Genomic DNA, 25,814 nt, shown 5'->3' on the forward strand with positions numbered 1-25,814 from the left:
GGAGTAAAGGAAAGAGAAATAAAAATTCACTTTAGAATCAGTCTTCAGTATACATCAATATTATTGAATATAGATTCTGGAGCTCAGGTCTCCAGAAATAAGTTCTTCCTGACGGGAGTTCTCATCGTGGCTCAGCAGTAACGAGTCCAGCTAGTATCCATGAGGATGTGGATTTGATCCCTGGCCTTGCTCAGTGTATTAAGGATCTGGCATTGCTGTGAGCTGTAGCGTAGGTTGCAGACACGGATTGGATTTGGTGTTGTTGCGGCTCTGGCGAAGGCCAGCAGCTACAGCTCCAATTCAGCCCCTAGCCTGGGAACTTCCATAAGCTTGGGGTGCGACTCCCCTCCAAAAAAGCCACTGAATAAGGCGCTTGAGGGTCCAGCTCCTTCAATAGTAGTACTTAGGGTAAATTAGTGCACTGGCATTTGGGTTTATACATCAGTCTCTTGTGTGTTTGGTACCTGAGTCAGTCCTTGGGGCTTAATCGTCTCTGCGTTTTCCCAAAACTGAATTTTGTACTTTAAAGCTGATAAGAACACCTGTGTAAGTGAGAATCATTCCATTGGAAATGATTGGTAGGCCTCTTATCGTTTGCTCCAAAAGGAGTAATTTGAGGGCAGGAAGAGAGGAAAGGTATTGCCTCTGAGGGTTCCTGGGTAGTCTCTGCATTTGAGTTGGAAAATTGGGCCCAGTATTAAGCCATGGCACCTTCTCAAAGTGCTTCTGGAGAAAGGAATGAGTCTCAGGCCCAAAGATTTAAACTAGTACCTCCCCAACATTCTCCCTCTGGGGGGCACACACTCTCTCTCCCAGAGGAATTGAGGTGTTGGGTTCAGGCTGCAAGTGCGATTATTGAAACAACCCAACAAATACATTTAATGATTCAATTTGTTCCCTACTTCTCAAGTAAAGCTCAAATTTTAAGACAGCAAGAACCAACCTCTACCATAAAAAAGACCAAAACTCCAAATAATGTGTTTTTTTCTTTAAAGTTGTTCAGCAATGATAGTTTCTTATTTGAGTTATGAGGTTCAGGAGCATAAAACCATGGGCTGATGCAATCTTTCTGTCTTCAGGTTTTTTTGAAAGAAAGGCAGGTGAGTTTCCATTTGCACTTCCATTTTTCCCCTGGCTTGGTTACTGTGTCAGGTCAACATTCCAGCGCTCCTTCCGACAGCCGTTAAGCCCAAGGGAGAAAAGTGATTAAAACATAACGGAGGGACACCAGTGCCCCGAGTATCAGTATATGGGGGTACAAATGAGAGGTGGGGAGAGACTCTGGTTTAAACCCAAAGACTTTAAAGGCTAACGATGACTTTGTTTTTATAAGGAACTGCAGCAGATACTCTTGAGTGCGGACTCCCAGTCCTAAGAACAGGAAGAGGCAGTCTGAAAACCGAAACCGCCCAGGACACAAAGACGACGTCCCTGGGGCTCGCTGGTCCAGTCAGCCAGCATCAGGGAGATGCCTCGGGTGCACCTTGGCCCACCCTGAGGCTGTCTCAGCCGGGTGACACCCACCCAGGAAGCTGGCGCGAGGGAGGAGGTGGGGTGGAGGAGGGGCGGCAGGGAGGCCACGCCCGTGACCACGCCCACGCCCCGCCCCGCCACGATTATAGCCGATGACTCAGGGCGGAGCTCCGCATCCAGCCCTCGCCGCCGCCAACTTCTCTGGATGGGACCAGAAGTTTCTAGCCGGCCAGTTGCTACCTCCCTTTATCTCCTCCTTCCCCTTTGGCAGCGTGGAGGCTATTTCCAGACACTTCCAGCCCTCTCCGGCCACGTCACCCCCTCCTTTAATTCATAAAGGTGCCCAGCGCCGGCTTCCCGGACACGTCGGCAGCCCACAAGACTCTAGCTCCGGCCTCGGCCAGCGAGCCACTCTGCGCCTGGAAGTCCGGCACCCCGCGACCCTGTGACCCGGCACCCCGGCGGCTGCCCCTCCGGGCCGACCCCGACCCAGCATGAGCGCTGCCACCCACTCGCCGATGGTTCAGATGGCGTCCGGCAACGGCGCCGGCGACCGCGACCCCCTGCCCCCCGGCTGGGAAATCAAGATCGATCCGCAAACCGGCTGGCCCTTCTTCGTGGACCACAACAGCCGCACCACGACGTGGAACGACCCGCGCGTGCCCCCCGAGGGCCCCAAGGTAAGCGGGACCCGAGCTGCACTCTGGCCAGCACTTCCCCCCACCCCCACCCCCCCCGCGCCCCGACGGCGAGCGGCGGGACAGGGCTTCGGGGATGGGGGTGGCGGGCTGGACTGGGCCGGGCTGCGGGGACGCGAGGAGCAGGGTGCCTGCCGGCCACAGCCCGCCCGCGCCGGTGTCCCAGAGGTCAGTGAAGGCCACTGGGAACGTACAGACCCCCAAGTGGACACCAGCTCTCAGGAGTCGGCCTGCCGCGTCCCAGGAGCCCCCTCCCCAGGCCCGCCCTTGGCCGGCGTCGGGGCGAGGGGGAGGCCCCGGGGAGGACTGTCCTCTCTGGGCTGCATCTGGTTTCCGGAGGTCGGGCGGGAAGTGCGACCCGCCCCATGGTGCCAGGTCCGGTCCACCGGCTGGATTCGAGGGGCCGTGGGCCAGGAGGCGAGGGGCGATCGGCCTGGTCAGCCTCGGAGGCCCGGGCCAGGCCCCACCGCGGCCTCCGCCCGGCTTCCAGGGCTGAGAGCCTGGTTTCACTCTGCTGATCACGCTTGGTCGGACGCCAGGGGGCCTTTGGCAAGCTTGGATGGGGGGGTCTCTTAGGATCTCTAAGGACTTTTACCTCCCAAAGTTCCAGAACTTGCTTGAGGGTATCTTGACTTCAGTCTTCCACCTGAGGCACAGAGTGACTCAGGAGACTGACGTAAATACATCCCCCCCGCCCCTTGAATTTGAAATTAAAATTGTATTCTTGTTTGAAACTGTTTTCGATAAGAATATATTCTAGAATGACTTGTTAAAAAAAAAAAAAAAAAGATGCTGTTCTCCCAGGCAATTTTAAACTAAAGACGTGAGACTGTCGCCTAGTTGGCTATTGACTTAGACATTGCCTCACACTGGCGAGAAAAAGTGTTGTTGTTTTTTTTTAAATGGCAATACATTCCTTTCCTTGTTATGTTACTACAATACCCAGGATTTGTTTCTAATACACAAATAATTGAGTAGTAATGCTTTTGTGAATACAGATGTATGCCTTATTTACATTTATGTAAGGGTATATACTTCTTAATCCTTAGGAGCCTGAAATTTTGAAAATATAAACTCGGAATGAGTGTTTAAAAAATTATGACTGTACTTTTCTCGTGATTTTTCTGTCCATTTGAGCTTTTTCAAAAGATAAAGCTTGGCAAAAAGAGGTCTACATTAAGGGTAGCGTTAATGTTGTTTGGGCAAAATAAAAATAAAAGTCATGAGCTGGTAAGTTATTTTGAAGACTTAAAAATTCACCAAATTAAAGGCTTTGTAAGTCATTATTTCAGAAGAAAGATCTGTTATCCATTTTCATTTTAATGTACTTTTTTCTTAAAAGTGTATATAAAGTTCTGGTGCCCAACAGTGAGACAGGGTATATTTAGCAACTTACATTTATAAGAAATTAATTGTATGTTTATTTTTGAAAATTAGTACAAGAGGCTGTAATTAGCTGGGATGGTCATAACTGCAGATACTTCTTTTTTTTTTTTTTTCTGTGTCTGTTCAGCCCATTGTTGAGTGAAACTAATGCCCATTTCAGTCCCCCTCTGTTACTGCAGTCTCCAGGGAAGAGGTCCTTATTGTGACCAAAAAAGAAAAAAAGAAAAAGGTTGTCATTTTGAGACTAATGTCCTGTAGAGACAGGGATGTCAGAATCCAGTGGTATCCTTAGTAGTGAATGAGGATCAAGTTTGAACATATCCACTGTGAGTGCAGTGTAAGTCCCACCTTGCCGGCACTTTGTTTTCAATGTGAAACTCACCCAGCAGGTTGAGATCTTTGTGTACCCGCACAGTGGATGGGTCAGGCTGTGGTTTCATAAACCTTCTTAAGGGGGAAAAACCAGGTTGAATTACTGTTATTGTTCTTCCCAAGTAGAAAATAAGAGCTACTCAACCAAAAAGAACTCTGATCCTGGAAAAGTTGATGTGAAAATTTAACAATCTGAATTTTAAGGTTGAAAGGTCCTTACAGATTTTTTAGCTCAGTCTCATTTATCTAAGAAGTAAACCCAGAGAGTTCAACTGTGTTTCCAACGGTCACTCCGCTGCAACCAATAGAAAAGAGAGAACTATACCAGAAGGTTCTGATAAGAGGCAGTAGATCTGTTCAGAAGAAGATAGAAATGTCTTAAATTTTTATGAAACACTGAAATTTGTAGGCTGGAACACTACTTGGGTGGTGATGGCTGGGTGTGTTCAACTCAAGAAAAGAACTCTCTTTACCAGATTAATTACTTGAGATTTGTCAGCATGGCACCACATCATAAGGAGAAAACTAACATTCGGTTCATTAGCTCCATGGGCTTCGTTGCTTTCAAGCCTGTGCTTTGATATACACAGAACGTCTGCGTGGCTAATTCACTGTCACTTATGACCCCATAGTGCAGAGTAAATATGATGGAAAAATCTTTCTCTATTACCTTATACTGGGACATGCTTTCTTTTTATTTATTTTTGTCTTTTTAGGGCCGCACCTGCGGTGTATGGAGGTTCCCAGGCTAGGGGTTGAGTCGGAGCTGTAGCCGCTGGCTTATGCCACAGCCACAGCAATGTGGGATCCAAGCCATGTCTGCGCCTACACCATAGCTCACGGCAACGCCAGATTCTTAACCCACTGAGCAAGGCCAGGGATGGAACCTGCATCCTCATGGACATTAGTCAGATGCGTTTCTGCTGAGCCATGGCAGGAACACCAGAACTTGCTTTGTGAATGAGGAATGAGAAAAGGGCTCTGTCTGAAAATGAAAGGTAGTTTTAGAGGAGCTGAGCTAAGAAGACTCACCAAGCATCCTAACCTTCAAGAGGAGATGCTGTCAGTCAGTAAAGAGCTATTCCTTGAGCATGAAAAACAGAGAAAGCCCTCTTTGGGGCAAGACAGTTTCCGAATGTTAAAGGAATGGCTTTCATGGAAAGAAGAAAAAGACTAGAACTTTGGTTTATTAGTATCCTCTGCTGCCTTGTAGATGATCCTCCCCCATTCCCCTGAGGTTGTTAGAGTCTCTTTTCCTCCCCATTTTTACAGTCGGGGGGGGGGGGGGGCGAGTGAAAGCAAGTGCCTTGTCCTCCCTTTGCAGAGGCCGGCAGCTAGAGGCCAAGGCTTTGGGCCTTATCCAGCTCCACTCTGAGCCACTGAACCTCCCCACCTGTGCTCTTCCTGGATATCGATTTTCTGCACACGTGGGCTTCCCACTGGCATGTTCGTACCAGTCCCGGCCCCTTCCCCAGCAGAGAGCTTGGCATCCACTGTGGAGTCAGGAGATGTACAGTTTCAGTGCAGCCGCTCCTCTAAGCTTTCCTTGCTAAGTAAATGGAAGCCAGATACTTTGGAGAGAGGCGCTGAGCCACTCCCTCCTAAACCTCCCCAGGGACTAGGGCGAGTCCCTCCTCCATGTTCCAGCTCTGCAGGTCTTTGAGGTCCCAGGTCCCTGGCACAGATTCCCACGCCTGGCAACCTTCAGAGAAGCCTTTTAAGAACATGGATTGCCTGCTATGTGTCCCCTTGTTTCCCCCCCCAACCTTTATTGAATCTGAATCCCACAAGGTAAGGCTCAGAAGTCTGTAGGTCAGAAAAGCTCCCCTGATGGTTCTTGTTCTGCCAGACTGGCATTTGGGAGCCAGTGATGGACGATGAGCTGGGACATCGTGTGCGCCTGCATAGGCCTTGGCATCTTCAAGGGCTCCTGCTCAACATCTAACCTGCAGAGCCATCAGCCAAGCCTCCATTCCTTCGTGGTGAAACTTTGCCAGTGCTGGCTTCCAGGAGAGTGAAGATGGTGCTGAGCCTGGCGGAGTGGCAGTGCCAGGGTGTGGGGAGGTGTCCCAAGACCCTTCTGAACCCCAGGAAGGAGCAAGTCAGAGCTTTCCTTTCTGTCTTCCTGTCCTAGCAGAGTCTCACCACTGTAACTTGACAGATTATTCTCAGGCTCTGTGAGAGACAGGCAGAAACATCCTTTCAGAGGAAATTGGAAATCTTGTTTTGTTCTAGTTTTTTGTGTCTCATTTTTTAAAATTGTATTGACATATAATTGATTTAAAATGTCATATTAATTTCTGCTGTACAGCAGAGTGATTCAGTTATAATATACACATATCCACTCTTTTTCAGAGTCTTGTCCCCTATAGGTTAGGGAATGTTTTGAATTACAGTTGAAGTGAAGAGACCCATTTGTTCTGCTTCATGTTCAGCAGAGCCTCCTGAATCTTCTTAAAGATGAGATCATCTTGCTCTTTGCAGATCGATTGCAAACGTGTTTACCTCTTAGAATCAGAACACAGTCAGGAAATGAGTGGCCATTCTGCGCTTTGTGTTTTCAGCAAATTGCAGTTATTCTGGGGCAAATTTCTTTATGACTGATGAATAGCTAGCTATTTGCTGGGGGTGGATAAAGAACATGGCCACATGCCTTTCGAGTCCAGCTCATCCAGGACCTTCATTTTCCCCTCTAAAGAACAGTCTGTGTTTGGATTATGCAAGAACTGAGCATTACTTGTCGCCTGTTTCGTAGAGTATATTTGCCCTTTACAAGGGGAGAGTCAGTGCACAGGAACTGTGGTGGCGTTTGACGTTAGCCAGGGCTGGGAAGGCTTAGTTGTTTGATGCTGTTGGGGCTGCTTGTGAGTCAGAAAGCTTCATACCACCCATGAGGCTTGATTAGCACTGTCCTCATTTCTGGAACGACACACAGTTGCCTTATATAAACTACCGTGCATGTTTATTACTTCCTATTGACATTTTTTAATGATCTGGTATTTTTCATAAAAATTAGGAAATGATGCATAATAAAAACCTACTCTTTCTCCTTCATGTGTTTTGCTGCTTTAATGTTGCTCCTACATATTTAAGACACCCTATATATGAAAACTGGGAGCAGCAGATGACAAAGGCCTTGCTTATTGGGAACCTCTGAGGACCCTCTAGTGCTGATGAACATTGAGGAAACCTCTCCCACACCTGACTCTGGAATTCTCCAGCCCCTCCTGGCCGCCCGGGGCTTGTGACTCCATTCTGCACCCCCATGAGCCTCTTATGCCTCAGCCCTCAGCCTCACAGCTGGACTTGGAAGCTGGGCTCCAAATGCCCTCCTTTTGCAGATGTGGAAGTTGATCTCCAGCCCTTGTTTGGCGTTGTGTGGCTGTGTGAGATAGCTCATGTTACTAAGTCTTCACATATTTCTATGACGATTTCTTTGGGGGCCTTGGCAGCTTCTCAGCAAGCCAGGCAGCTTGCAGGAGCTTAGTTGGAGAGACTTTCTTTAGGGAGGAATGAACCTTTTTTTTTTTTTTTTTTTTTTGGTCTGTCAACATATTTGTTTATATACATGTTCTAGACACAGGTGGGTGCTTTTACAAACCTCTTCTCTTTAAATCCTCAGAGCAGCTCATGGAAGCTGTCACATGCACCTTATGCATGAGGAAACAGACTTGGAGAGAGAGGGCCCGAGGACTGTCAGCTGTGACAGAACAGAGACACTGCTGTGGCCAGAGGTTTACCCCCAGGCCAGTGACAGACAGACTGGCCGCTTGTAGGCCTGATGGCGTCTCCTTTATGTTCAGATCCTGCCAGGCACAGCCCTGGGGATAAACAGCCTTGAGTCCACCTCTTTACAGCTGATCAGAAATGTTGGCTCATTTCTGGAGCCTGGGTCTGAACTTAGAAGCTGGGTCCTTGTCTTCACTCACTCATTCATCCCATCCTAAATTTTTGCATGCCCGCTCTCTGCAAGTCGTGATGTTAAATGCCACATAGAGGACAGTTCTGTCCCCCTCGGTGCCATGCTCCTCAAGACATTTGCTACGTCTCTCCACGTGGAAGCAAGCTGTCCCTGCTCTGGACTCCACATTACTTTAATTCGAATCTTTCCTTCAAAAGGCAGTGCTTTTCTGCCTTGCCTTGGGGTCACGTCCCTGTGGGCTGAGCGTTCCAGAGGCAGAGTCTGTGTCTCTTTCATCTTTCTGCCTCTTGGGGGCCTGGCAGGGTCTACAGGCTCAGTAAAATCGAAGGATTCTGCTTGGAGAACAGTAAAACGTGGGCCTGGGCTCCGGAGTGGACAGGCAGGTTGAAGAAAAACATCCCTTATTAAAGTGGGTGTCGTGGGCAGCATGCTGTCGGTCCCTAAACAGTGGTATCCTGGGCTCCCAAACGTTCCTCACTGAATTTTCTGAACGGCCTTTTCTCCACAGGGGACTTGGATATTGCTTCCCTCAGGTCGTCCTCACAGGTCTGCAGGAGCTCTTTTCTGTCCTCACCAGTGACACAGCATCTTGGAGGCTGGTTCGCTGCCAGACGTCGCTAAGCCACAGCCGCAGAGAGCAGCCTCCGCTCTGTAGAAGGCGTCTCCGGGGTTTTCTTTGCAGTTTTTTGGTCCGGGCGGCTGGCAGGAAGCTCGGGTGCTGCAGGGCGAAGCCCCTCTTTCCCTTGTCAGTTCTGAAGAGCCAGAGCTGTAGGTCGCTCACTGCCTGCATGAGGAGCCTGTAAACACCTGCCTCCACAGGGCTGGGTCCCTGGTGATGGACGGAGGGAGCCTTGCCCTGCAAAGTCCTTCGCGTCCTGTTGAAGAACAGACGTTTCCTATTTTGAAGCAACTTCCTTGGTTTCTTGAAAGTGTCATTTACTTTAAATTGAGGTAGAATTGTAGTTCTTTTCAGTTCTTTGAAAACATCTTCCTGGGCGGTGAAAGAGCGGCCGGTTTAGAGATGGAGGCGGCAGGAAGGCAGGATCGCGCTCGTGTGAGGGGCCGAGGCGGCCGCCGCGGGCTTTCGAGTCCTCCGGATTGTTGCACGGACCCTGCGCGGAGCAGGACCGGCTCTCCTGCTGGGCTCGAGCTGGGCTTCCTCCCGGGGCGAGTGTGGAGTCCTGCGGCTGTGGTGACTCAGAAGTGAGCCCAGTGCCCTCGCTCTCGCTGCCCTGCCACAGCCAGGCAGTGACTCAGCATCGAGCCCTGGCTCCCTGACCCAGAGCGCACCGAACTGAATGTTCCAGGTCTGCGCCTCAGCCCGGCTCCGCCACTGGGTGAAGGGAAGTGCCTTCCCTCCTGCTGCCTTTCACCCCGGGAAGGGGAGGGGTTGCCCTCATCACCCCGTAGCGGGATGTGCAGGAAGAGCTAAGGGTTCGCCTCTGTCCGGCTTTGGTGTCAGACACACCTGGGTTCTGGTGTCTCAGGTAAATGGCTCATTCTCCCCGAGCCTCAGCCTTCCCTCCTGAAAACGGGCAGCGACGAGCCAGGGCCCGGCCGACCTGACACATGAGGGCGGTCGGTGGAGACAGGCCCCACCCTCACCAGGCAGTCGGAGGGGATTCGTGAGTAGCCAGTGCTGGCTGGACGTGGGTCTGTCGGGTCCTGATGGGCGTGAGGTCTTGTTTCTCAGGGCACGGCCTCCTCCTAGCCCCCTGGAACCACTTCAGCTAACTCCTTCCACAATATCTGGATGCCCTCAGCCCCCTTCCCTGGGGGTTCCTGTGCCCCCCGGGAGGGGAGGAGGAGCTGGGCAGTCACTTGGGGGTACAGCATGGGGTCAGGTCTTCACCTCTTGGCCTTCTGGAGCCTCTGCAGCCCCATTACCTGTGGACTCACCCCCAAAGGGCCAGGGGAATCGTGTATCCTCTGTTCTGTGGGGGTGCTGTGTTAACCCTCAACCCCCACTGCTTGAGGGGAGGGTCTCCCTCGGAGTCTCTGCACAGGCCCAAGGACAGTGCCTGCAGCAACCAGGTGCCCAGTGGTGTCAGGGGGGAAACAGAGCCACATAAATGACTGGCTGGTCACCTGCAGGTGTATTAGCCCCAGCTCTAAGGGGTAGAAATGTCACCATGGGTGGGAGCGGGTTCTGATTGCCACCACCCCTGTGGGGGAGTGTGGTTGTTGGGGGTGGGATGCTTTGGGAAGCTGTGTAGGGTGGGAGGGAGTCCCCCCCAGAAATGCACCCCAAGGCTGCCTCCATCCCTCAGAGCCTCCCCTTGCCTGAGCTGTAGTTGATGAATTGGAGACTTCTCTTGAAAATTGTGTTTTGCACAAAATGCGTGTCTAGTGAAGCCCAGCACCCTGATACCAACAAATGCTTTGCATGGTTGGTGTCTCGCGGGCGGAGGAGCCTGGTGAGTGACCAGTGTTCCACCTGAGTCTGAGACCAGACCTCCAGAAACCCATGGACATGCACCCATGGGGATGAAGAGGTCTCTTTATCTAAATTCAGATAAGAGTTTTCTTGATATGAAAATTTGAGGTGCTTTTCCGTCTGTGATTTGTGGCTTTAGATTGTTTAAAGCAGATCCCTACCCATTTATTTATTTTTTGCTCCTGAAGGAGAGGTAGATCGCTTTTAATTTCCCTGAAGCTGTTGAGTTCAGGAGCTGACTCTGGTGACTGAGGTTCTCTGCCTGGTTCTGCAGTAACTTCTCATGTGACCTTGGGCCACCTCTGCTCCATTGAATCCTAGAGGAGGGCTCCAGGGGGTGGGGGACTCTGAGCCCCGAGCAACTCCCTTCAGCAGGACACACCCACTCCACACCCTGGGGAGACACACTGAGGATGTTGGGGAGACACCAGCAGGTGTTCTGCCCTCCCCCGGGCAGCTCCTCCTGCCCCAGCCTGACTTGGCGCTCTCCCCTAGGTCTCAGGGGCACCTGTGCTGGAGCCCAATCCCTGCAGGTTGGGTGTAGACTGCCAGGTCCACAAGGCAGCCCCCTTCAGAGCCTGGGCTCGTTGGAGGGAGAAAGGAGTGGGGTTTGGACCCATGGAGTTGTTTTTGGCCATGTTGGCTTCTAGATTGTGAAACTTTACTTACATTCCTTAGCAGAGAAAAGGACATCCCTGCTAATTAGCACTCTTAAGACTCTCAGGTTCAGGGGCATCTAACTCTGTCAGGCTTATTAGCAACTAGCCGAGGCCACTAAGGAGTTCGATCCAAATTCACAAGTTTGTAAACAATAGGCTCAACCAACTGTTGCTTGGGAAAAGCTGAGTCCATCAATAACTATTTGTGGATGTGTAGGGCATGGGACAGCTCAGAGTTTATAAAGACTTTCTCATGCCCTAGTTCACTTAAATCTTGCAAAAGTCCCTGGCAGGCACGGGGATTTTTATAGTTGGGGGGGGGGGGGACTGAGTCTTAGTAGCAAGGAGTCCTGTTTGAGGGCACACAGCTGGTGAGATTGGAGTCCAGGATGGCACCTGGGAACCGAGGGCTCATGCTCCTTCATTCCTTCATGTTTGGATACAGTTGCAGAGAGAAGCAATGTCATCTTAAAAATTTTCCCTGGTGAAAACACATGGGGACTTCCATCTTGGTAATCCCAGAATGAAGTCTACATACTTGAATACTTTTATCTGCATGTCCCATGAAGCCTCCAGTCACCCAGGACTTGACTGCTTACAGAGTTGATGGGCAGCGAAGACTCCTGTCTCACTGACTTCGGTGGATGTGGACTTTGCTTATTACTCAGAGGTTGCCCAGTATCCATTATGTGCCCCAAACAGGGCTGAGGGCAGAGGGAGACCCTTTATAGTCAAGTGGAAATTTTGAGTTGGGCTGGGAATGTAGATGTCTGTTTATGTATCACACTGGCAGCCTCTTTCAGATCTACAGCCTGAAATACCAAATGGAAAGTTGGGGTAGGAGGTTGAAGCTCAGCTCTGTGTGTGCTTTTCAAATGAAAGGAAGTTTTTCTTTTGTTTTGCTTCCTGCCTGAAAACCAAGCCCCTTTATTTTGATCCAAGTCCTAGCTATGCGGGGAGTTCCAAGATTCCTATTTCCCTCCATCTATTTTTCTTTGTCTTAGAAGTTTTGACGTGTCATTAGTAAAAGTCACTACCGGACTGGTGGGAGGCTCTCCTGGCCTAAAAACCCAGTTAAGAGAATCTGTGTCCTACTTAAGACCCCAGGGCTGTCAAGGCGGAGGTCCTGCAGGCGGTTACCTTTCATTCAGACCACATGGATGGGAGCTGTGGTTTGTAGGTGTTGAGCCCGTTTTTTTTTTTTTTTTCTTTTGCATTTTAGGGCTGCACCCGGGGCATGTGGAGGTTCCCAGGCTAGGGGTTGAATTGGAGCTACAGCTTTGACCCCAGCCACAGCAATGCCAAATCCAAGCCCTGTCTGCAACCTACACCACTGGTCACAGCAGTGCTAGATCCCCAAACCACCGAGCAAGGCCGTGGATCAAACGTGCATCCTCAGGAATTCTAGTTAGATTCGTTTCCACTGCACCGCAACAGGAACTCTGAGCCCGCTTAAAAAAAAAAAAGGAAAAAAAAAAAAAAAGAATGCTTGTTTATCTTATTTTTATTTAAAAAAATTTTTTGTCCATGCCCACAGCAGGCAGAAATTTCCAGGCCAGGGGCTGAACCCATACCACAGCAGTAACCAGAGCCACAGCAGTGACAGCCCACTGAGCCGCCAGAGAACTCCAAGGCCACTTTTTTTTCCTTATGGCCACACCTGCTGAATATGGAAGTTCCTGGGCCAGGGATTGAATCCAAGCTGCAGCTGTGACCTGTGCCACAGCTGCAACTATGCTGGATCCTGACTGTGCCGGGCCAGGGATTGAACCTGAACCTCTGCAGTGACCCAGGCTGCCCCAGTTGGATTCTTAACCCCTCTGCACCAAAGTGGGAGCTCCATCTGAGCTCTCTTTTTTTTTTTTCTTTTTTTTTCTTATGGCCATACCTGTGGCATATATAGAAGTTCCAGGCCAGGGATTGAATTGGAACTGCAGCTGCCGGCCTACACCACAGCCACAGCAACACCAGATCCAAGCCATATCTGCGAACTATGCTGAAGCTTGCGGCAGCGCTGGATCCTTACTTAACCCACTGAGTGAGCCCAGGGATCGAACCTGAGTCCTCACAGACACTATTTTGAGCCAAATAGAAACTCCTGAGCCCACTTTTTAAAGAGTGCTATACCGTGGAACTGAAGTCGGGGCTCCCAGGGCCTGTTTTCATGATTTATGCTCTTTCCTGCTTTTAAGGTGCGAGGAGTTCTTCCGTGGAGTGGCAGCTTCCTCCTCTTCTCTTGTCACGTGAAACTCTGAGGCACCTTGAGCTCCAGCAGTTTCCGACATGATTTAACTGAGTGGTCATTTTTAGCTTTCTGTGACATCAGCTTTTCCTTGTCTTTGAGTTTTATGTAAATGTTTAGAGCCAGGAGAGGCCTTGAAATCAGAGGTCATGGAGATTGTCAGGACTGGAGGGAACCTCATTTTGATAGTGTCCCCCGTGCCACCCGGGCTGGGCTTCTCCACACACCTGGTGTCGGACTTTGCTGCATTTGAGCTTCGATCCTGCATTTGGGGGGGCATTTCCTGGGTGCTCCTGATGCCCCTAGGGTCAGAGAACTGCTGCTTTCCAGAGCGCCTGGGCCGCCCCTTCATTTCACAGCTGAGGAAGCTGAGGTCCAGGGAGGGGATGTGAGCTGCTCCCTTCGTGCACAAACTGAGGGGCAGAGCCAACTTTAGGACCAAGTACGGTCTTTTCCCAAGTCACCTGGCTGTCCCCTTAGCATCCACATTGTTACTAAAATCAGTAGCAAAGTTCAGACATGCTCTTAAGCAAACAAGATTTGGGTAAGCCTCGAGGTCGCTCAGGCTCAGAACCTGACCCCAGACTTGTCTGGTAATGATATCTTGCAGTTGAGAGGGCAGAGTTTGCTCATCTGAGATAATTTTTCCTGCTTTTTTAGCCTGGAGTTCTTTGGTATCTGCCGAGGTTTAATGCAGCATGCAAAGGAGAATTAAGAATTAAGGAGTTCAGGAGTTCCCGTCATGGCGCAGTGGTTAACGAATCCGACTAGGAACCATGAGGTTGCGGGTTCGGTCCCTGCCCTTGCTCAGTGGGTTAACAATCTGGCGTTGCCGTGAGCTGTGGTGTAGGTTGCAGACGTGGCTCGGATCCTGCGTTGCTGTGGCTCTGGTGTAGGCCAGTGGCTACAGCTCCGATTCGACCCCTAGCCTGGGAACCTCCATATGCCGCGGGAGCGGCCCAAGAAATAGCAAAAAAAAAGGACAAAAAAAAAAAAAAAAAAAGAATTAAGGAGTTCATTGTCTAAGTTAATTCGGTGAGATAAGCAGGGAAAGTCAGGCTCTTGTTTGTGTTCCTGTTGTCTTGAGCTGAGCCGGCTGGAAGGTGACTCCTGTAATGCCATCACCACTCCTTACCAAGCTAAGCAGCCATGACGTGGAGGAGGCAGGGCTCCTGCTGGCTGCTTGGTCACTGTGATGGTGTTCTGTCCCTCTATCGGGGTCACACAGAAGTGTGACCCCCAGGAAGCAGATTCCCCAGTCCCTGGTGACGTCAGAGTGGGGCAGGTAGTGAGTCTTCTAGGAACGATGTTATAAAAACCTAAAAGCTCTAATGGGCTTTTCCTGGACTTGAGCTTGAACTTGAGAACATATCTTATGGATTTAGGAGAGTTAGAAATAGTAAACATTTTTGAACCTTTTTCTTTTTATGTATTTATTTATTGGCTGTGCCTGTGACGTGCAGAAGTTCCCAAGCCAGGGATCAAACTCAGGCCATAGCAGTGACCTGAGCCACAGCAATAGCAGCACCAGGTCCTTATCCCATTGAACCACCAGGGAACTCCCTGAACTTTTTTCTTAAAAAAACAACTACATCTTTTTTTTAACTAGACCGTGATGAAAACACCACAGAAGTTAGAAAGGGCAATTTAACTCTTTCAGGTGGTGCTTTTTGGTGAGTAAAAACTGAAGTATTTGGTGCCGGCAGCGATCTCATGACAGCAGAGTAGAAACAGAGGTGGCATCAGCATCCCGTGTGGACCTTGCCATGGATGGGCGTTTCATTGTTGATGTAAATTACTCATTCATGTAGAAGTGTTTGGTTTTCTACTCTGTAGAGGTGATGTGGTTTTTAACTCAGTCAAAGCACCGAGTTCTAAACAAAATCATCACGGACTGGCAGAGGAGCCTGCCTCTTTTAGAGGTGATGAGCATGAAGAGGTGTGGCTTTTTTATTAAATGGCATAAATGGTTCATTAATTCACTTGGAACCCGGAGTGCAGACCTCAGGACTCTAGGAGAGCAGCCTCCAGGCCTCTCGTAACCACCCTGCCTCCCAGCTTGGACCCCTGCGAGGACCATTTCAGTCCCCGGCTTCAGAGCTGGCGCCTGCGCTGTAGCCCTTTTCCCTCAGCGCCTCCACCTCCCACTCCTCCTGGGCGCCCCTCCCTTTCCAGGTGCTCGGCTCTGCTTTGCCCTCACTTCTTTACCCTCGTGCCTGACTCCTCTCCTTCCTGATGTGTCCTCGTTCCTGCTTGGGGTTCTTCCCGTCTCGCTAGGTGACTCTTGTAGGCGTGGGACCCTCTGGCCTCCGGCTTTGTTTTCTTCAGCTTAGCGCTCAACTTCAGATGCCATCCCCTTTCCCGCTGCTGGTCTGACACCTGTTCCCCCCCTCCCCTGCCCTGCAGTGACTGTGTGCTTCCCTTCACTGTCCCCAAGATGCTTCCAAGACCCAGGTCAGATACTGGCCCCGGCCGCAGTCTCTGCTGTCGCAGCCCCTTGGGCCGGTGGAACTGCTCTTCCCTTCTCCCTCCTCCCTTTGTTTTTCTTCCCTTTTTTCTTTCAATTGAGGTACAAAGTATGTTTGGTGAGATAAAGTGCACACCTCTTGGCGTGCTGGCTTCAGTCCCTTCTGGACCCCGGGGGCTTTCCCCAGGAGGGGCCATCCGCAGCCAGGCCTTTTCGAGGTGTCCGGGGAGGGCACTGCCGGTAGCCGGCTATGCAGGGGTGGCAGGCTTGGCAGCCCTACCTGTTCAGTCTGAATGGTGCGGGTGGACTGCGGCAGGGGGCAGCCTGCAGGGGACCCAGAGAAGCGAACAGCCAGCGAGGCCTGTACACAGGCTAACACCCGTTACCACCCCCACCCAGAGAAAGGTAGAGGACACTGCCGTCTCCTCAGAAGGTTCTTTCGAGACCCATTTCAGGCAATCATTTCCTCCAGGTCCAACCGCCATTCTGACTCCATTCACCACCAGATAACTTTGTCCTTCAGATTTGATTCCTTTGACACTTTGGGGTCTGAGTAGCATAAGCCTGTGCCTATTTAGGGAGAGAATTCACACGCATTTTGGCCTTCTGAGCATCCCTCTTGATAAGCTCTCATAAAACCTCATGACAGTCCTGTCTGTGTCCTGTGACATGGGTGTCGCTTGGTCCATTTTCTAGAAAAAGGATTAAGGCTCACAGAGGTGAAGAGAATTACCCCAGATCACATCACTAGAAGAGGTAAGCATGAACTTGCGTCCTCTCTAGGAAAGCCCCGTCCTGCTGGAAAAGCCCCGCAGCCCCACCCCCGTCTGCAGGGCCTCCTGTGCTTTCCAGGTGGTTTTGCTTCCTCTTTCTTTCATGGAGCCTTAAAGTGTCTTATAAGCCCCCAGTTGGCAGGGCTTATGCCTCACCGGTCTGGTAAACCCGTGGTACCTAGCAGCCACCAGGAAGGAGTTGGCTGGCGGATGAGGGCTAACTGGCCAGCTCCATGGACGGTGCGGATGGCGCAAGGCTTTTGTGTGTGGCCAGGAAGAAGCCAGCAGAGGCGGCGTCCTAGCACTTGCCCAAGCTCCTGCTCCAGGCTGGAAGGATGGGTGCCCCAGCGAGTGGAGTAAAGTGCCTGACAGCCTGTTATGAGTCAGCATCGAGCAGCACAGGGTTTCTTCACTGCCTCTTGCTGCCTGCCTTTCGGTGCCCACCTCGTGGCAGGAATTCGATTCTGAAAGTGAGGCCTGGACCTACTCCCTGCTCTTGGGTGACCTGAGAGTTAAGCAGGCTAAAATAATGCCGCCGCCCTGAGCACGTGGGTATTCTAATCTGAGAGTGCCTGTCTGGTGTCCCCAAGGACGTGGTGACACCCTTGCCTCTCCTGTGTGCTGGAGGCCCTCTCGGGCAGGGGCTCAGGAGGGAGGCAGTTTGTGGGTCTCAGAGGGCTAAATTCCAGGATCAGTCCTTGGCTTTCCCTACTTTTGGCCAGATTTGCCCCAGTGAGAATTACACCCCGAGGCTCCTAGGGCCTCAGCCTTCAGCTTTTTTTGCAAACAAATCCCTCGTTAGGAAGGATCACACTCTTTCTTAATAGTCCGCTCAGGTGTGTGTAAGTGGCACAGACCTTAGCCCCTTCTCCATAAAAGGACCTGCCAGTGCTCAGGAGATAGGACCGCAGGCCATGGGGGTCCCTGGCCTCAGTTGCCCAGCCTTTGCTTGGTGACAAGTGACATTGCCCAGTGAGTGACTGGCCAGCCTTGTTGTCTGAAACAAGATCTTTCTCTGTGGTACATCTGGAACTTGGCCTTCTCAAGGGTCCCAAAATAGCCAGGCCACAGAAGGGAGAACTTCATAAGAGGACAGGAGACCCCAGCCGCTCCTCGCCCAGCAGGCTCTGTTGGCATCCTCAGACCAGCACAATTAATCCCCGGCTTTTGTCCGCATCCTCTGCTGCTTCTGCATTCCTTGTGGTCCTCTCTTTCTTACGGCTTGTTCTGAAAATATTCCTGAGGAGGCAGCCTCCCCACCCCCACCCCAGGCCCTTCTCTGCAGGTTTCCAGGCCAGGCCTGTGTTGGGTCCAGCACAGCGCTGTGTTGTTAGGAAATATGAGGACCATTCAGGAAGCAGAGAAGCTGGTTGTAATTTACCAAGTTGGAATTGAATCTTCCTCACATCCTCTGATCTGGGTCTCTGAAGATTTGGGAGGCAGGCAAATCCTAGGTGCACTGTTGCCTTATCATCTGGAAAAGAAACCTGTCCTGCCAGTTTGGGAAACGGGGACCTTGCCTGTGCTCAGGAGATGCCTTGCTTCACTTGCTTTCTCCTGATGCTTCTAATTCTTAGACTGCTGGGCAGGCAGCAGCCCTGGAGGGGAGGGGGCTTTCTGGAAGACGTCGAGGGCGGGGAGGGGGGTCGCCCACGCTTCCAGTGCTCAGCAGTCCTTGCTGACACCGCGAGGCCCAGAGTCCTTCTGGAAGATGCACGCTTGGCACTGTTCTTTCTCCTCTTCAGGGCTCTTTGCTTCTCACTTTCTGACTGGTCTGTGTTTCTTCTCCTTTGATTTTAGGAAACCACATCTTCTGCGAACGGGCCTTCGCGGGAGGGCTCCAGGGCACTCCCCACTAGGGAAGGCCATGCCGTGTACCCCCAGCTCCGGCCAGGCTACATTCCCATCCCTGTCCTCCACGAAGGCGCTGAGAGCCGGCAGCTGCGCCCCTTCTTTGCCCACCCCCAGCCGGGGGTGCAGCGCTTCCAAGCTGAGGCGGCCCCCACCGCTCCACAGACATCCCAGACACCTCTGCGGGGTGTGGTGGAAGCCACCCAGCCAGATAAGCAGTGCGGACAGGCAGTGGCAGCTGCGGGAGCCCAGCCCCCAGCCTCCCAGGGACCTGAGGTAAGGAGAGGCCTGGCTCGCGGGCCTGTGGGGTACCACCCTGGGGGTGGCAGCTGTCGTGCTTCCTAGGCTGCCCCAGACCCTGGGGCGGTGCCCGGGGCAGCAGCTGGCAAGATGCGGGCATCTGGGCCTGGCTTGCAGCATCAGAGGTCACCCAGCAAAGCTCGCCGGCTTGCCAGCCCATGTTCCCCTGCCATACCTCACAGGTTGCTTTTTCAGGTGGGCAGGGATCATGGCTTATTTTTGTAGTTAAAGCACTCGGGCTCAGAAGGGTAAACAGCTTGTCCAAAAGCATGAAGTAGGAGACAGCATCGTGGGGATCGGAAGCCTGGCCTTCTGGCTCCTGATTGGCTGTCCCTTATTCCCATGGGGCTCTCTGTGCCAGACACAGAGGTACTCTGTTAGTTCATTCAGTTCACTATTGACAGGTGGTGTTAACTGCTTGGAGCTGTATTGATTGGAAATGGGAAACTGCACCCGCCTTCACAGCATCCCACAGTTTAAAAGAAAGTCAAAAATTCAAAGTCAGGGAGGGAGCTGCTTTTAAGGTTTTAAGCCTGAAGCCAACCAATACTTCTGTGCAGTAACGTCTAAAGAAGGGTTCTTAATCCAGTTCTTAGCTGAGATTTGAGGCCATGGACCCCAGTAGGCTTTCTGAGCCATAAGCTCCCTTGGTTTTCCTGTCGGCAAACCGTCCCATCGCGTCCCCTGGCACTGCTCTTGAGCACAAGTGCTTGCTCCAGGGGCAGAAAGTCATGGTTAATGTGGGACACCAGGAGCCTGTTTGCCTTTCTTGGAGAAGCAATAGTTATATTTGTAACGCTTTTGTTGTAAAAATCAAAAGTGACCCATCAGAGAAATTTTAACAAAGTTGAGTGAGCAGAGCTCTTTTTTTTTTTTTTTTTCCTATTTCTTTGGGCCACTTCTGCGGCATATGGAGGTTCCCAGGCTAGGGGTCGAATCAGAGCTGTAGCCACCGACCTACGCCAGAGCCACAGCAATGCGGGATCCAAGCCGCATCTGCAACCTACACCACAGCTCACCGCAACGCCGGATCGTTAACCCACTGAGTGAGGCCAGGGACCGAACCCGCAACCTCATGGTTCCTAGTCCGATTCGTTAGCCACTGCGCCACGACGGGAACTCCAGCAGAGCTCTTAGAAGCCAGCTGGGGAAACGCCCTCTTGGTTTGCTAGAGCAGAAAGTAGAGGGCCTGGAAGGGAAGGGGGCCTGGCCTGCCTTAGTCCGCACAACACACACAGTTCCCAGTGCCCAGCTGAGTTATCTGTAAATCATCAGGAAAGGAGTTAAAGGAAGGAGGAAATGAAGTGACAACAAGTAAAATGTAGCAAGTGCTCCCTGTGTGTGGCACTGGTCCTGGGGCACGTGCACGGACTAGTTTCCTGAACCTTCAGGCCAGCCCAGAGAGGGAGGAGGGAGGGCTCACTCTTTTATATATTTTATTTTATCTTATTTATTTTTTTATTTTTACTTTTTCGCTTTTTAGGGCTACACTGGCAGCACATGGAAGCTCCCAGACTAAGGGTCAAATCAGAGCTGCAGCTGCCAGCTTACACCACAGCCACGCAGGATCTGAGCCATGTCTTCAACCTACACCAAAGCTCACTGCAACGCTGGATTCTTAAGCCATTGAGCAAGGCCAAGGATCAAACCCACGTCCTCATTGATACCAGTCAGGTTCTTTACCTCTGAGCCACGACAGGAACTCCCATCTTTTCTGTATTTTGAATGTGGCTCCTAAAGCTCTTGAGCTGTTAAGAATTTGAGCCCAGGCCTCTTGACTTCTGAGCTCCCAATCTTAACACTACATTCTGACTATGTAAAGGCTTTCAGATAGGAGGTCGTAATAAATCTGTTGTTCAGAGTTCCCGCTGGGGTGCAGTTGGTAAAGGACCCATCCTTGTCTCTGTAGTGGCTGGGGCTTGATCCGTCCTGGCCTGGGAACTTCCATATGCCCCCCCCCCCGGTGCAGCAAAAACAAACAAACAAAACAAAAAGCAAAAAAACTTGCTGCCCTGAGTGGAGGGCCAGGCAGAGGGTCATTCATGGGGCCGGGTCTGCCCTTTGTGTCTTGCAGCGGTCCCAGTCTCCAGCTGCCTCAGACTGCTCGTCCTCATCCTCCTCGGCCAGCCTGCCTTCCTCCTCAGGCAGGAGCAGCCTGGGCAGTCACCAACTCCCCCGGGGCTACATCTCCATCCCTGTGATACATGAGCAGAATGTCACCCGGCCGGCAGCCCAGCCCTCCTTCCACCAAGCCCAGAAGACCCACTACCCAGCTCAGCAGGGTGAATACCAGACCCACCAGCCTGTGTACCACAAGATCCAGGGGGATGACTGGGAGCCCCGGACCACGTGGGCCGCATCCCCGTTCCGGTCACCAGTCCGGAGCACGTCCAGCCGGGAGGGCTCTCCGGCCAGAAGCAGCCCGCCGGTGCACTCCCCACCGTCCCTCCGCATGCACACCATGGTCGACAGGCCTCAGGTATGGAAGTCGGTGTCGGGCCAGAGGGCTCTGCGCAGGTGCCCAGGGGTCCCCCTCACCAGCCCCTCCGGGTTTACACACGTGTAAGGGGGGGAAGTGAGATCCTGCACATGACTGGTTGTCAGCAGAAATGCAGGCAAGGACTGGGAACCTTCAGCACGCTCTACAGCTTTTGCTCTTTTTTCATTGTAGCTGCCTCAGGGGCAGAGCCCCAACCACCACGATGGGAAACAGTAGGCAGAACATGGCATCACACACACCTGGGCCCCAGGTGTCCTAGTGCCCACCCCACTCTTTCAGGGTCCTTCAAACTCCTGGTGTCTCCTGCGCACTGATAGCCCTTCCCCCCTCTGCAGGCCCATCCATTCTATCTCCTCTTTTGTGCCTTTGCTTATGCTGAACCCGCTTCCTGAAATGCCTTCACAATCCAAGCTCTCCTCGTCCTTCAAGGGACGAGCCAGTCTTGCCGCTTCCATGAAGCCCCCTCATCTTGCCCACGGTGTCTTGTGTGGGTCCCTTACAGTTGTGCATCTGATTATTCTGTACATTTCAGAAGTGCTCATCTCTTCTCCTAAGCTGCTCTGACCTTGACCACAGGGACCGTGTCCCATCCTTTCTCCTCCTCTATGTTACCTGGCTGATGCCGGGCTGGCTGGGGGGATGGGAGACTTTCCTTCCTGCCTGGTCAGAGTTACAGGCACGGGTCTGCCCCTCCTTTAGTGGAGACATGTGGGCGCTGGTTCCTGGGAAGAAGGGCTCTGGTGACATGAGGACATTCAGCAACTAAGTGGATTCTCATCCACAGCTTTTAGGAGGAAAGCCCCTCATCAACAAGTGTACTGTAAATAGTGACGTTGTCCAGGACCCTGAAACAGAGCACCATCCTTTTATTGTTATTTTTTTAAGCTTTTCTATTTGGAAATGATTTCAACCTTAGAGAAGAGAAATCCAGTGTATGTGAAGGTCATGAAAGCAAAGATTCACCCATATGCTGTTTGTTAACATTTTGCTGCATTTGCGTCATCATTTTCCCTCTCTACATATTACCTGTATGTTTTAATTGTCTGTGATTTAGCTGTAGATATCGTGCCCCTTTATCCCTAAAAACATCAGCATATATTTTCCTAAGAGGGAGACCTCATGCATAACAGTAGAATTATCAGATGCAGGAAATATAACATCCTTACAGCATTGTTATCTTATACACAGTCTATTTTCAAGTCTCCTTTATAGCAAATCTCCTTCCCCTGTTCCGGGATCTAATCTAGGACCACAAGCACTACCTGTAAATGTCATTTCCCTTTAGTCTCCTTTAATCAGAAACAGTTTCTTGGTCTTTCTTTGCTTTCATGACCTTGATATTTTTGAAGAGTACAAGCCACAGGGCGTCCCCTCTAAAGTGTTTCCAAAGTCACTTAATTCAGCCATGGAAACCCAAACCTAGGAAAGGGCATGTGGCTGGTTCATGAGCGGTAAGAGCCAAAGCTGAAGGCATCTGGGTTGGCAGAAGAGATTTGATGGAAAAGGAGGTTGCTGGGTGTTCAGTCAGCCAGCTATGTGTCAGATCTTTACTCAGACTCAGTAATCCTTTCAAATGAGAAAGAAGTCTCCATTTGCATAGCTGGAGATATTTCTACTCATATTTTTCCCATGTATTTTCTGCAATTGGTGAGACAATATTTAATCCTATTTCCACTTCCTTTAACCTTGTTTGTGGTGGCCTCCCTTTTATAGCTTGTTCAAAGATCCCTTTTTGGAGACTTGCAAAGATTTGATCTAACTGAACATTATAGTGAGATTTAGCCTTTTGAATTGGAAGTACATTAGCAATAATGTAGTCCAACTCTTATTTCCCAGTTGATGAAGTCAGAGTGTGTGAGATTTTTAAGGGTTTTGTTTGTTTGTTTGTTTGTTTGTTTAAGGCCACACCAGCAGCATATGAAAGTTCCCAAGCAGGGGGTTAAATCGGAGCTGCAGCTGCTGGCCTCCGCCACAGCCGTGCCAGATCTGAGCCATGTCTGCAAACTACACCACAGATCAGGGCAATGTTGTATCCTTAACCCACTGAGGGGGGCCAGGGATCAAACCTGCATCCTCGTGGATATTAGTTGGGTTCTGAAACCAATGAGCTGCAATGGGAACAAGGGTGTTTTAGATACTCACTTAAATGATAGATGAACCACGATACTTCTGTTTTAAGCATAGTTCATTTTTTTTTAATGTGGCATAGCTTATAGTCACATTGAAGAAGTGCTGCCCAGCTGAGTGTTAGCTCTGGCACAAGTGTGTCCCAGCAGAATTCTTACAAGGTTACCCATTTTAGGCATCTTGCTTATTCTCAAAAAATACATCAGTCTGGGCAGAAACCATGAGGCTTGTCATAGGTTTAAAAAAAAAAGACAATTATAACTTTTCTGAAACAGGAGATGGGACGGTCACACCCCGAGCAGAGACTGTCACAGCATAATGGAGACAAGTGGCAATAATTACTCCATGGCTCCATCACCTGAAAGTCTGAGTCACCCAGGACTTTGCCTTAAGCTGGAGTAACTCAGCACTTGGCATGCGTTTCTGGCATTTTCATTTTTCAAAATTATATTGGTTTTCTTTGCATTGCTGTAAGAATACCATCTCCAGAAAAATTCAACGAGAGGTAACAGACCAGTAGACCAAGGTAACGAATGGAAGCGTAACAATAGTTTGGTCACATACATGACACTTATCATAGTTTTATTTCGTAACAGCTGTTGGTTGACGCCAAGAATCTTTTATACTGTTAAACTTTTTTTTTTTTCTTTTTTCTTTTTTTTTTGTGTGTGTGTGTGTGTCTTTTTAGGGCCACTCCCATGGCACATGGAGGTTCCCAGACTAGGGGTTTAATCAGAGCTGTAGCTGCTGGCCTACACCGGAGCCACAGCAATGCAGGATCTGAGCAGCATCTGTGACCTACACCACAGCTCACGGCAGCGCCAGATCCTTAACCCAGTGAGCAACGCCAGAGATCGAACCCAAGTCCTCAGGAATGCTGGTCGGGTTCGTTAACCACTGAGCCACGACGGGAACTCCTATACTGTTAAACTTTTACAAGTCATTTCTGTTTTCTTCTAGTCTGTGCTAGCTACAAACTAGTGTGTCATTCTCAGCCAGTTATTAAAACCATCTCTGTGTCCTTGCCTCTTCTCAGCAGCCCATGACCCATCGAGAACCTTCTCCTGTCCCCCAACCTGAAAACAAACCAGAGAGCAAGCCAGGCCCAGCTGGACCAGATCTCCTTCCTGGACACATCCCGATTCAGGTGATCCGCAAGGAGGCAGATTCCCAGCCTGTTGCGCAGAAGCCCCCGCCTCCCTCTGAGAAGGTGGAAATAAAAGTTTCCTCTGCTCCAGCGCCTTCTCCTCCCAGCCCCGCCCCTCCTGCTGTCCCCTCTTCCCCCAAAAATGTGGCTGCGGAAGAGAGAGCAGCCCCCAGCCCTGCCCCTGCAGAAGCCACACCCCCAAAACCAGGAGAAGCTGAAGTTCCCGCAAAACATCCAGGTGTGCTGAAAGTGGAAGCCATCCTGGAGAAGGTGCAAGGGCTGGAGCAGGCTGTGGACAACTTTGAAGGCAAGAAGACAGACAAAAAGTACCTGATGATAGAAGAGTATTTGACCAAAGAGCTACTGGCCCTGGATTCGGTAGACCCTGAGGGACGAGCTGATGTCCGCCAGGCCAGGAGAGACGGCGTCAGGAAGGTTCAGACCATTCTGGAAAAACTTGAACAGAAAGCAATCGATGTCCCAGGTCAAGTCCAGGTCTATGAACTCCAGCCCAGCTCTCTTGAAACCGATCAGCCACTGCAGGAAATCATGGAGATGGCAGCAGACAAGAGCAAGAAAAGTACGGGAAATGAAGAGGATCTCAAAACTGAAACCCAGCAGCCAGAAGCCAAGGAAGCAGCAGCTCCAACCCCCAGCAGCACGACAGATGCAGCTGCTAACCCAGCAGCACCGTAGTCTCCACTAAGTAAAAATCAGACCTGGAGGCTGGGAACTGATTGTGTGCTTTAGGGAATTTTAAGTTGCATGCATTTCAGGGACTTAAAATCAGTTGGTTTTTACTCTTCATAGCCGCTTGATACGCAGTAACCTGGGTGGAGGCAAAACACACTAATGAAAGGGCTAAAAGGAAAACGATGCTTTTCTTCTGTATTATTCTGTACAAATAAGTTGCTTGTTACAGAAGTTTAACCCCATCGCTTATTGTTTTTGGGCCCTTTCTGTATGGGCCCCGGATGTCAGCCATGGCTATGAACTGTCTTCCTATAGTTTTGGACCGAAGGAGTACTGGGGCGGGGGGGGCAGTTAGACAGGCAGTCAGTTTCCCATCACCAAGTATGAAACCCGTTTTTCAGAAATGTTGCCATTTTAATGGGATGACCTTCATCATCTCATAGCTAAAATACGTTAGATGACATAAAATGTGTATGGAGCCATAGGAATATATCTGTATGTTGGATGACTTTAGTGCTACTTTAAAAAAAGGAAATAAAGTAATAACGTAACTCTGAATGTCTTCTGTGGTTTCTCAACTTTGAAGAAGGGCAGCATCAAGACAGTCTCTTGCCGGCTTCACGAAAAATGAACAGCAGATGCATTTACAAGCCTGTTCTGGGATTCGTAACATCTCTTTTGGTCCGGCGCATGAGACAGTGAGTCCTAGTCATTTTCAGTCTCAGGTTGCAGCTAGAGCCTGGGAAGGCCCAGAGCTGTGAACTCAG

General features: G+C 50.7%; 1 protein-coding gene across 2 annotated transcripts; it reads left to right on the forward strand.

Annotated features, from left to right (window-relative positions):
* The first annotated feature begins 1,645 nt into the window (after positions 1–1,645).
* Positions 1,646–25,605, forward strand: BAG3 (BAG cochaperone 3). 2 transcript variants are annotated; one of them, XM_084995691.1, is made up of 4 exons: positions 1,646–2,153; positions 18,230–18,556; positions 20,655–21,059; positions 24,244–25,605. In XM_084995691.1, the coding sequence occupies exons 1-4, from the start codon at positions 1,968–1,970 to the stop codon at positions 25,048–25,050; spliced, it is 1,725 nt and encodes a 574-aa protein (XP_084851817.1). In that variant the 5' UTR covers positions 1,646–1,967; the 3' UTR covers positions 25,051–25,605. The 2 variants fall into 2 exon arrangements, with proteins under 2 accessions (XP_084851817.1, XP_084851818.1); XM_084995692.1 differs by having other exon boundaries at positions 24,247–25,605.
* The last annotated feature ends 209 nt before the right edge of the window (positions 25,606–25,814 follow it).

This window comes from Sus scrofa, chromosome 14, assembly GCF_054392235.1.
Source record: "Sus scrofa isolate SSC_HxYL_T2T_F1_AM1 chromosome 14, Sscrofa_HxYL_maternal_Yorkshire_Landrace_v2.0, whole genome shotgun sequence".
Taxonomy (NCBI): Eukaryota; Metazoa; Chordata; class Mammalia; order Artiodactyla; family Suidae; genus Sus; species Sus scrofa.

What these genes read in the sequence shown, in the direction of transcription:
- BAG3 (XM_084995691.1), top strand. Translation starts at nt 1,968, where the DNA reads ATGAGCGCTGCCACCCACTCGCCGATGGTTCAGATGGCGTCCGGCAAC. An exon ending in TGCCCCCCGAGGGCCCCAAG is followed by an intron (nt 2,154 to 18,229) that starts GTAAGCGGGACC and finishes CTTTGATTTTAG; the next exon opens with GAAACCACATCTTCTGCGAA. An exon ending in CCATGGTCGACAGGCCTCAG is followed by an intron (nt 21,060 to 24,243) that starts GTATGGAAGTCG and finishes GCCTCTTCTCAG; the next exon opens with CAGCCCATGACCCATCGAGA.